At 60.2% G+C, this 11,223-nt stretch overlaps 1 protein-coding gene across 1 annotated transcript in view; it reads left to right on the top strand.

Moving 5' to 3' along the window:
• The first annotated feature begins 1,173 nt into the window (after positions 1 to 1,173).
• SND1 (staphylococcal nuclease and tudor domain containing 1) overlaps positions 1,174 to 11,223 on the top strand; it is a 149,472-nt gene continuing 139,422 nt past the window's right edge. Inside the window, exons 1-3 of the mRNA XM_026071157.1 lie at positions 1,174 to 1,245; positions 3,439 to 3,588; positions 6,138 to 6,258. Coding sequence (XP_025926942.1) covers positions 1,174 to 1,245; positions 3,439 to 3,588; positions 6,138 to 6,258 — 343 coding nt within the window. The remainder of the gene's footprint in view (positions 1,246 to 3,438; positions 3,589 to 6,137; positions 6,259 to 11,223) is intronic.

Below are 11,223 nucleotides of genomic sequence, written 5' to 3'. Positions count from 1 at the left end.
GGGCAGCTTGTGGCCTTGTGAAGAGACAGAACTATTGAAAAAACCTTGTTTTTTTTTTCTGGGCGGGATCGTGCTGGTTACTGTAATTGAGGCAGGCGCAAGGAGGAGAAGTCCAGTTTGCATCTCTGTTTTTTTTGGAGGTTTTCCCAGCAGGTTTATCTGTGTGACCCTGAAGCAGTCACTTTGCAGATATTGCTGGCCGGGCACTGCTCTGCTGCTGCTGCTCTGCCCGTAGCTGCCTTGAGCGGAGGCCCCCGACGTTCCCGGCTGCAGGACTTTGGTCCTTGCAGCGTTGCACAAAGCACCTCGCTGGAGGGACCCGCCGGCAGCTGGCATCGCTGCGTGGCAGCACTTCAATCGCCCTCATGCCGCAGCCGTGCGCGAGGCGCTAGGTAGGATTGCGCCCCGAGAGCCGTGCTGGGCCGTCAGACCTCCGGGGCAGGTCAGGAGTCCCCGACGATCGCGCAGAAGCGATGCGGACCGAGCCCCATCCCGGCCGCCGGGAGTGAAATCCGTGTCGCATCCTCGGCTCTCCCAGCGGCGCGGAGCCCGGCTGCTCGCGCTGCACTCCGGACATCCGGGAGGCTGTGCGGGAATCTCCCCCTCCAATTTGTATTCCTGGCACTTGGAGGCAGAGCGCATCCTGAGAGCGAGGTTAAAAGCGTTTAATTCTTACATTAGTTCAAAGCCCCGGCTGTTCCCAGATGAAACGCTTGGAGTGACACTTCGAGCGCATGCGGCCGTCTCCGTTCTCCTGCGCCGCGGCGTTGCAAGGACAGGGCTAGCGTTTGGGGAGCTCCGTGAGCTTGGTTTTCTCGCCGCTGGTGGTGTGAAGGAGCTTGCAGCACGTGCTGGGTCGGAGGCGTTGTCCTTCTGCTGAGCAAAACCCATTGGATGGGCTGCAGCGCCTTCCCACCCCTGCGAAGGAGAAGCTGCGCTGCAGCCTGCTCTTTGCACCCTGCAGCCTGGGCAAAGCCGCTTTCTCCGCAGGCATTTGGCACCGCCGCTTTCCAGTGCATCCCGAATGTCTCCTGGGAGGCTGGTGTGCGGCAGCCTTGTGTGCACCGGCCGGCAGGGCCGTTGAGATGATCCCTGCTGAGGTGGGGCCGGGCACGACCAGTTCCTGGAGGAGAAGCTGCCTGCGGCATCCCCGGAGCGCAATTCCTAGTGGGCATGGTGCCGGCAGCAGCCCCGCTGGTGGATGCCCGGGGAACTGATCCAGAGCCCGAGCACCGCTGCACGGAGGTAGCTCACCCCCAGCCCCTCCAAAGCCGGCGGGGTGAGCCGGGGCTCGGCACCGCGCGCGAGACCTGGTCTGGCCGTGCTGGCTCCGGGCTTGTGCCCTCGTGGGGTCACGTAGCAGAGGGGTTGCAAAACCTTTAGCTGGTGCTATTTGAGAGGAAAAGGCTGGGCTGAGTTCTCTGGAAAACCCGCTCACGTTGCAGGGCAGTGCACTTGGCCCTTGCTTCACCTGGAGCTGGCACTGAGCTTTTAGGGTGACCTGGTGGGTCGGTTAAACTTCTAGACGAGCATTTGAGTGCTTGCCACCTTTGAGGAGTTTATTTTACCTTTTCAGATTGTAGAAATGCTTTTGAACGTTTAGAGAAAGCATTTGGACTCTTTTACATTTTTGCAGGGAACGATTCCAAAATACACAACTTTGGAAATTCGTCTTTTCGGCATGCTGTAAAACTTCAGCAAGCGCAGTATGGGATTTGCTTGTCATCGGTTGCTGTGAATCCTTTTGCTCTTAGCAAGGCTCAGCAGGTTAAATCCTCTGATGAATATCTTAAAGGAAATGATGATAGCTAAAATCATCTGGTCCGAGATGGTGTGACCCTCGTTCAACGCAGTGCTTGCCCGAATGCTGTAAGAAGGCTAAAAATGGAGTATCCAAGCCAGAGAGCTCAGTGCATGCAGCAGCTGCAGTACCAGAATTGCTCCTCAGCACCAGACCGTTGCATTTTAGCCACCTCTATGTATTGCAACTCCTGTTTGCTGCTGTTCTTTAAGCCCCTGGCTGGGTCCTGGAGAGAAAGAAGTGAAACTGCCTGAAAGCTCGTCAGAGCTGCGTGCGGCAGAAGAGGCGCTACAGCTGCCTGCAGGCAGAAGGCAGCACGTGTATGATCTAACGCGCTGCCTGCACCTGATTCGGAAAAGATAAGTTGCTGCGGAGCGGGGCTGAGGCGGCGTCAAGCGAGGGCGAAGGTGTCCCCCGGGAGAGGTTTTTGGAGAATTTGGGAGGGCGCTGCCCTAGCGAGAGAGGTGCCCTGCGCGCAAGGGAGGTGCAGGGCTGGGGCACGTGCCGGGCATGGAAAACAGCCCAGGAAACTTGGGTTTGCATGCTGGGTTTGTGCAAGCGCTGGAAGATGCCGAGCAGCCCAACCTGTTTGAAGCTTCTTCTCGTGCAAGCCCGCGGGGAGCGGCGCAAGCCTTGAGCGCGACGTTGCGGCTGCGCGAGCCGGTGTTCAGCGTGCGGGACGCCGCGCGAATCCTGCGTGCGCGTGACGAGCGGGCTGCTGGGGGTCGCAAGGACCTGGGTGCGCTCGCCTCCAGGTCCCGCGGTTGTCTGCCTTCCCCTCGGGGCTCCTCCGCGCTGTAAATTCGACGACAGGTGAAGCGGTTGCCTGGTCTGTCGGGATTTCGTGGGCATCCTTCTTGCTCCGTCGTCGGAGCCGCTCTGGATGCAGAGCGTTGGACCTGGAACCCCCTGTCCCTTGCACGCCTGCCCTTGACAGTCCTAGTGCCGCTGTCCTGCTAGAAGGCTTTACGGTGGTAGGACGCAGGTGTGAGGCAAGCACCAGCGTTGCACCGAGGGTGTCGCGTCGCAGAAAGCGTGCTGCCCTCCTGGAAGGGCTGATGGCTCGTGGGGAAGGAGCCGGCGCTGGCTCGTGCCCTGTCCGAAGGAGAGGGTCGAAGCTTAGGCTGCTGTGGAGATGGATGCTCGGGGTTTGCTCCTGGCAGGGCAGCAGTGGCAGTCACGGGCTGTTGGTCGCCTGAATAAATCCTTGCTACGTCTGCTTGGCTCGCCGGGGCAGACAGTGTCTGCCACCACCTTTTCCATGCTCGGTTCAGCCACCTCTTGTTTTTCCGGCCTCCCAGCTGCTCCCCTTCGTCACTYCCCACTGCAGCAGTTGCTGGTGTGGGGACGTGGTGGACTGTGTAGAGCCTTTGGCAGCAGCTGGCTCCTGGTGCTTGGTTGTGTTACGTTCCTATGAGATTGAAAAACCTGGTTTTGGAGCAAACCTGGTGCTTTGCAGGACGGTTCGCTATGCAGCCGTGCTGCAGCGCGGGTGCAGAGTGCCCTGGAGGTGGGATCCCGCCGGGGGGGGGGGGTGTGAGCAGGGGTGCGTGGAAGGCGACGGCACGGCAGGGAGTCTCTTCCCTACCTGCCCCCTCTCGCGGCCGCGGCGCTAACGCCCCTCTGCCTCCCYGCAGGTGCTCTCGGGATGCGCCATCATCGTCCGCGGGCAGCCCCGCGGCGGGCCACCTCCCGAGCGGCAGATCAACCTGAGCAACATCCGCGCCGGCAACCTTGCCCGCCGCGCGGCCGCGGGGCAGCCGGATGCCAAGGACACCCCGGACGAGGTAGGTGCCTCCTCCTCCGAGCAGCGAGGGACGCGGTGGGTGGCTGCGGGACGTGGGGCCGGTGGCGGCCGCTCTGCGAAATAGCGCTGGCGCCCCGGCATCGGGAGAAGAGAGGGACCTGGGAGGGGGGAATTGGGGGTAGTTCGCGCCGCGGAGCCCGGAGGCAGGTCKCGCCGCTCACCCGCGGCGGAGCAGCTCCCTGCTCCCTGGCTGCGCTGCAACGAGTTTCACCTCCGGTGCCTCGAGTAAATCTTCCCTGCTAATTTTCAGCCTCGGGTCTCCAGGGGAGGAGGGCCCGAAGGAGGGAAATGCATCCTAGGTGTCACTGGAGCAGGCACCTAATTGGCTTTAGATGGAGGAGCATTAATCAGAGGGCAGTTAAAAGCTTTCCTGGTGCTTTATCACGCTGGCCGAGCCGGCGTAGGCTCTGCATGCAGGACGAAAGGCTGAAGTCTGGTTGCGCCCTAGCGCTTAAGGTACGATTGTCGCTCCTGACAGTTCCCTGAGCGTGGGAACTGCAGCCGAGAGCAGCTCGGGGCTCCCCGTGCTCGCGTGTGGGGCTGTGCCGCGGGGCTAGCAGCGTGGGAACCTCTGCCCTCGGCTCGGGATTAGCGGTGGTCGTGGCCAACCTCCTCCTCCTCCTCCTCCTCGGGCCGGTCGTGGCCGACGCTGGCGCTGACCAGCTCTTCTGAAGGCGGTTGTCGCGTTGCAACCGGAGGTGCCGCTAACGCAGCGCCTCTGCGGGACCAAGAGGGCTCCGGCCGCCGGGGCGCCGAGCTGGGCGGGATGCATCTAGCAGCCCCGATGGCCTCCTCGGCGTGACGGGCCGTCGGGTGCCGCTTCCAGCCCGAGGTGCCTTCGGCTCAGCTTTTGCAAGAGGGGATTAAGTTTCCTAACGCGGGCCTGTCGCTGCCTGTTGCAGCAGGCGGCCGCGAGGCCCGGCCTCCCGCAGCCCGTTGCGTCCGTGGCCGCTGAGCGTGGCTGGCGTTCAGGACGCGTCTCGGCTTTGGCGATAAGGCGTGTGGCTGGATGGTGTCAGGCTCAGGGGAGCCAGTGCCGACACTCGGGGCGCTGCAGCGGGTTGTGGATGTGGAGGCGCAGAGTTTGCGTGGAGGTGGCTGTGCTCCCTTGGCCGAGACTCATCCCGTGCCCGAAGCAAGAAGACCTGGAGTGCTGCAGGTGTGTCTCCTCCTCGCTCTGGGTGAAGTGCTCCAGCCTCATCTTTTTCTCATGAAGCAAACATTTTTTCTTCCTGAGCTAACGCTCAGTTTTGGAGAACATTGCTTTGCAAAATGCCTCCCTGCCCCGCTCTGAAGCAAGCGGGGCGGTGAGATGGCATCCAAGGCCGTGCATCCCGGCTGTCCCCACGGCTGCTGGGAGTCCGTGTGGCACCAAGGAAGGGGCCCCTTAAATGGGTTTAAAGTCCTGCTCTGGACTTCAGCCTCCTCTGGCCCAGAAGGGTGGTTTTGGGGACAGACGACTCCTCTCTCGCCCTTCTACAGTGACGCACGTGGCCGGGACAGGAACAGAGATCTTCCATTAGCGAAGACCCGGAGCCACCTCCACAGAAGGGACTGGGCAGGATTCGCAGGGACTGGAGGAAGCTGGTGCTTTCGCAGCTCGCTCCGCCGGGATTTTTGGCTGCTGCAAAGACTCGGTGGAGTCCCTGGCCCTGGCCCCCGTCCTCCCGGCCCTGGGGTGCCGCAGAGCTCTCGCACGGCTCATTGCTCTGCCTGGGGAGTTTGTCTCCTGCACGCTGCTTCAGCCTTTAAATGTCACGCTTTCAAAAATCACGCCTGTCCGTTTTGCTGATTGTTCCGTAGCACGTCACGGTCTCTCCTGCGGACGGCTTCCTCCACCGGCTGCCTCTGCCGTGGAGCGGGGCTTTCCTCTGGCTGAGCTGGTCTCCGGTGGGGAGCTGAGGGCCAGGCAGCGCATCCAGCTCCCGCTGGGGCCGGGAGCAGCCTGGGAGCGGGCCCGCCTCATCCCGGGAGGTGGGACAGCTTGGTGGGATGTCTTCTGCTCCGTCCAGCCTCCCTGCATCGCGGGCGGCCCTAGCTGTGCTCTGTCTGGTCCAGGAGCCTTCGTGGACTTCGGCCAGCTATTTTTGGCCGAGCTCATGCAGACGAGGGAGCAGGGAGGAGGCTAGAGGATCCTCTTCCAACCGTGTTACAGCCTCTCTTCTCCCTGCCAGGAGCGCTTGGACAGTGTCCACTCCTGAGTGGATGTGATCCCAGCCACCCTGGGGCAGAGCCATCTGCCTAGAGGAGCGTGAGGCCTGCTGGAAAAATAAATCCCGACCCCTTCCTAGTGGGGAAGGAGGGGGAGAGCAGCATTATTTCTCTTGTGGAGTAATAGGGTCATTTCCCTTGCAAGCTCGTTAGCTGCAAACAGCCTCAAGTGCGTGTTCCTGCAGGACCATGTTAAAATAAGGCAGCGCACACGGAAGAGTGCGTAAATTCCCCGCGGTGGCGAGGGATGCTCTCTGGGCTTCCCAGCGCTTGCTGCGTTTGACGCCCATCGGCTCACGTCGACCTCTCTCTTTGCAGCCCTGGGGCTTTCCTGCCCGCGAGTTCCTGCGCAAGAAGCTCATCGGGAAGGAGGTGTGCTTCACGGTGGAGTACAAGACCCCGCAAGGCCGGGAGTACGGGATGGTGTACCTGGGCAAAGGTGAGCGGCGGAGGGGCGCGTCCAGCACCGAAACGGCGCGGCTGGGAGCCCGCCGCGGGGCAGGCTGCACGCGAAGCCCGGAGCTGCCGCCGGAGCGGGTGGGTTGGGGCACGTGGCAGGCGATGGAGGGGCCCCAGTTTGCAGTGGGACCCGGCCTTGCGGAGGGCGGCGATGCCCCCGTGCCGTCGCAGCAGCTGTTCCCGTGCTCCCTGCTCGGGGAGCGGAGGCGGGAGTGAGCACGGGTTCCCGTCTCGGGAGCCGTGGTTGCTGTTTGCATCTCGGCACAAAGCTCCAGGCAAACCCAGGTCACGGTGCTAAGTGAATTCCCATAGATTTCCATTTGCCGTCCTTTTTGTCATTATAAATCTTGTGCTTGTCTTCGGCTGACTGAAGTCGCCTGAAAGGAATTAATTTACCTGTGGCCCTTAACGAGGCAGCTGAGCGCCCGAAGGCGAGCTGAGCCTGGCAGATCCAGTCATCCCAGACGTGACACGCGATACCTCTAGACAGCCTTCTCCCTGTCTCAAACCGTAAGCAATTTGGGGCAGGATGGCCTCTTCTGCGTGTTTGACCAGCTGCCAGCGCAAACGGGCTTTGGCTTTGATTAAGTCTCCTCTCGCCGCCAGCAAGACGTCGCACTGAACTCCGCTCCCGAGCTGCGGTTGCTCTGCAAGCGGCCCCGTCGCGGGAGCTCCTCTCCCGCCTGCCCGGGCAGAGCGCTCCTGCGCCGGCTCGCGTGGCTCTGCCCCGTGGGAGCCGTCTCCTCCCGCGGCGTCCCGTCCCTTCGGAGAAGCTGGCGGCGAGCGTGCCCCGTGGGGGCTGTGGTCGAGGAGGGGATGTAGCTGCTCCACACGCACCGCGAGTGCAACCGGACGAGAGCTGAGCAGGGAAACCGGCCGTTCCCCTGCACGGTGTTGAACACCTGGGAATGTGGAGAAGGAAATGCTGGAAACTGGACAGGCAGAAGTAGCTTTCCTGTCCTTCTACTGAGCCATCCCATCGGGAACAGCRTGTCCTGCCGCAGTGCCTCCGCGGAGCAGGGTGACATTTAACCTGGGGGAGGTCAGCGTGTAACGTTTGCAGATTCAGAAGGAGAAAAACGTGCAAGTTATTTTCTGCAATGTACAGGAGCTACTTTGAAGAACTGGTTTAAGATCTGGCTTGTGTGGGATGCTTAAAGTGAGACTCATGGTTGCTTTAGCATTAACCTACGGTACTGGGAAAAAAGCGCGACAGGAGCAGTGGCGAAACTGGAGCATCGATCTGCTGACACTTGCTTGCCAGGGAATGTGGGTTGTGTGCTTTCACTTGGGGAAACACCATCTCCTCCCGGGTCAGCTGGACCCTAACAGAAGGGCCAGCCTGTGTGCTTGTGCACTGTTTTGCCGCGGCGAAAGAAAGAGCCTTATGGGAATCGACTTTGCCTGGAAATTATACTGATAGCCAAGCAGAAGAATTACTAAAAAATGGATCAAAAAGATTGCAAGGTGGAAGTGCGCGACTTGATGGAAATACGGTCCATGTTCATCCTGCCAAAGAGCAGCTCTGCTCTGCAGCAGCTGGTCGGCCCCCAGCCTGTCCTGGTGCCTGGGGTTCTTCCTCCCCAGGGGCAGAACGTGGCCCTTCCCTGTGCTGAGCTTCACGAGGTTCCTCTCTGCCCATCTCTCCAGCCTGTCGAGGTCCCTCTGGTGTATCAGCCGCTCCTCCCGGTTTTGTACCGTTTGCAAACTTGCTGAGGGTGCGCTCAGTCCCGTCACCCAGGTCATTAATGAAGATGTTAAACAGTATTGACCCCAGTATCGACCCCAGAGGCCACCACTCGTGACTGGCCTCCGTCTGGACTTTGTGCTGCTGATCGCAACCCTCTGAGCCCGGCGGTTCAGCCAGGTTTCGATTGACCTCCCTGACCGCGTGTGTAGTCTGTACTTCATCAGCATGTCTGTGAGGGTGTTGTGGGAGACGGTGTCAAAAGTCTGATTAAGGTCAAGGTAAACGATATCCAGTGCTCCCCCCTCCTCCGCCAAGCCCATCGTTTCATCGTAGGCGGCTGTCAGGTTGGTTAAGCGCTATTTCCCCTTCGTAAATCCACGTCGACTATTCCTGATCGCCTTCTTGTCCTTCCCGTATCAGGAAATGGTATCCAGGATCAGTTTCTTCTTCACCTTCCCAGGGACCAAGGTGAGGCTGACCAACCTGTAGTTTCCTGGATCCTCCTCCTTTGCCCACTTGAAGGCTGAGATGCTGATAAATAATCTTGTCCCATCCATCATGCAGGGGTGGGAGCCTAAGCGCATCCTTAATTCCCATCAGCTGGTTCCCCAGAACAGTCCGTGTCTTTTCATCCACACTGGGCTCTGAATTGTGAACGCTGTGGGCTTCTGCTGCCAGGTTTTTCTGGGTGTGATACCAAGATGACAAGACTGCTCCTTCCCTTCCTCTCGGCTCAGGGAGAGCCTTTGGTAGCTGACCTGTGGATTTTAATAGCCAGGGAAGAAAGGAGGTGATCCACAGGGAGGAGAGGTCACTTCTGGATGCGTGGCACAAATTGCTCATGCCTCCGAGCGGCCGCGCGATACGAGGCTCGTTCGTGTGGGGACTGTCAGGCAATCAGCTCTGCCACACGAGTGGAAAGCAAAACATCGCTGTTGACTCCTGCTTCTCCTGCTGCTGCTGATCAGTGTGTGTCTGCTTAAGCCTCTGAACACTTCGCGTCCTTCCCTGTTTTCCTCCGATCGATGCCTTCTCTGAGTTCGTCCTCCTTGATCTCTGCTCTGCAGTCTGGCTCCCTTTGCTTCTCGCCTTCAGGAAATGAGGACCGTCTCCGCAGCAGGTCCTAGCTGCCCGATGGATTCAAGCCCTGCCTGCGGATGTTGAAAGTGGCTTGGCTGGGGGTGGGAGATATGGGGGTTTATCTGCTGCGGATTCTGGGGGGCTCTGGGGCAGGGGCTCCTCAGGATGCTCGTCCCCCTTGGAGAGGAGGTCTGCCCAGAAACGCTTCCGAAGGTACGTGCTGCGGTGCTCAGTGACACCAAGGGGGACGGCAGACGGGCAACGGCATCGGCTTCGCAAGTCCTGGCGGCTGCTGGTGCCGTGCAGGGTGATGCCAAAGCTATTCTGTGGCAGCAGCTTAGGTAAGATTGCATCGGTGTCCTGGGCGCAGCTCTGCTGCTTCGTGACTCCTCCTGTGCGTGCGTGAGGGTTTGTACCATCAGTTTTTGAGCCTTGGCTCTGGCTTGGATAAATAGTTGGGTGCGCTGCTTCCTCCTAAGGTGGAGAAGCTGAAAGGGCTCAGTGGAGGGTGATGGTGTCCATGCCTGGAGTCCGTGAGCTGCACGGAGAGGGGAAGGGAGCAGGGCTGGCGTAGTCCGCCCTGGAGGAGGCGAGGGGGGATCTGGCAGCAACCGCGTGAAAGGCAGGTACGAAGATGACGGAGCCAAACCCTTCTTGCTCGTGGCGGGTGATTTAACCACGGACAGCAGCCACAAACTGGCTTGAGGGTTCAGGTTGGCCAGCAGGGAAGGACTCTTTCCGGCGAGGGTATTGCTGCCCGGGGAGCTCTGTCCTTGGAGGTTTCAAAGGCAGCTGGATGCGGTCAGGGCCAACTTGACCTGGTTTGAGCAATAGTCCTGCTTGGAACGGGAAGTTGGACTAGAGATGTCCAGTGACCCATTTCCACCAGTGCTGCGGCAAGGGTGACCCCAGCTGACTTCTCATCCCTGCTGGTGCTTCCCTGCTGTGTCCCGTTGCGCTTGCTGCTTTACGGGCCTCCTCCCAACCAGCATCTCTTGCACCTCTACGTTACCCTGCTGACTTGGGAAAGTGGGGACTGTGCGGTCCTCTGGCTGCGAGAAGGTGGCCTGGAGGTCCTACCCGCTGCAGGTTGAGCAGTTCCCCAAGACCATGAATAACTAAAGTTACCACCTTACTCATTTCTGAGCCTCCAGCGYGCTTGTGGGAGGAATGTGCCTGGAACAAACTGGAAGTCCCTTGGGACGGGCGTCCCGTTCCCGACACCCCGGAGCGCCCGCCGGGCAGCTGGGTGCAAGTTTGATCTGCCGCGCAGCCCGTTCGGAGAGCTGCCGCCTCCTGGGTTTGCCGGCCTGCTCGGGGTTTGCAGCCTGTCCATCCTTCATCGGGAAGCCTGGCGTGTCTGTGCATTTATCACCAGAAGGCAGGACTTGATTGCGTTGTCTGCGACAAATAAATCTTGAACGGGGTTCTGTTGTTTAGTGACATTGCGATCGGCGGAAGTGCTCCGTTTCGGTTATCTGCAGCCTCGTCRCCTGCCACGTTGAAGATTTTTACGCGGTGCCTCCTGTGTAGGTGTCTTCCTTATTGTTAAATCCCAGCCTGTCACGCCGCTGAGGTGAGAAATGAAGCATAAAATGCTTCCTGATGAAGTTTGTCAGGGTTTAAATACAATTAATATGAAAATGCTGCGGCAGCTTCCCCAGCAGCGGTGCGGCAGATGGCTGTGGTTTGGGTGTTTCTGCTTGGCTTCGGAGGGGAGGGTGTTTGCGGATGCTCACTCGTGGCTGTGAGGACCAAGGAGAGGAGACGTGGGAAGGGTGCAGGTACGGACCGTGCCCGATAACCCCGTCCGGGCTGGCGCTCGCTTCTCCTTGAGGCTGTCGGATCGTGCGTCTTCCCAGCTGGATGGACAGGTAGGGCCTGCCTCCCCCAGGATGCCGAGGACGTCCCCGTCACGTGGAAATGGTCCTTGTCGCTGGCTGACAGCAGGGCTCGYGTGGAGTAATGCGTGGGGGTGAGGTGCCTCCTGCTCGCTCCGCTGCCGCTCGCTGATGTGGCGTCCTGGGAGAATGCTGTTCCCGGGATGCTCGGAGCCCCGCACGGGGCTGGAGGTTCCTCGGGTCGATGCTTCTCCGACGGTTGTGTGCTGAGCTGTGCGTTGCTGGGATGCGGGCCCAGAGGGGCTGGTAACGGCGATGCTTTTGCTCCCGAACT

This window comes from Apteryx rowi, unplaced genomic scaffold (genome assembly GCF_003343035.1).
Source record: "Apteryx rowi isolate R43461 unplaced genomic scaffold, aptRow1 scaffold_322, whole genome shotgun sequence".
NCBI lineage: Eukaryota > Metazoa > Chordata > Aves > Apterygiformes > Apterygidae > Apteryx > Apteryx rowi.
The sequence above is the reverse complement of the archived record's forward strand: the minus strand, read 5'-3'. Positions and strand labels throughout refer to the sequence as shown.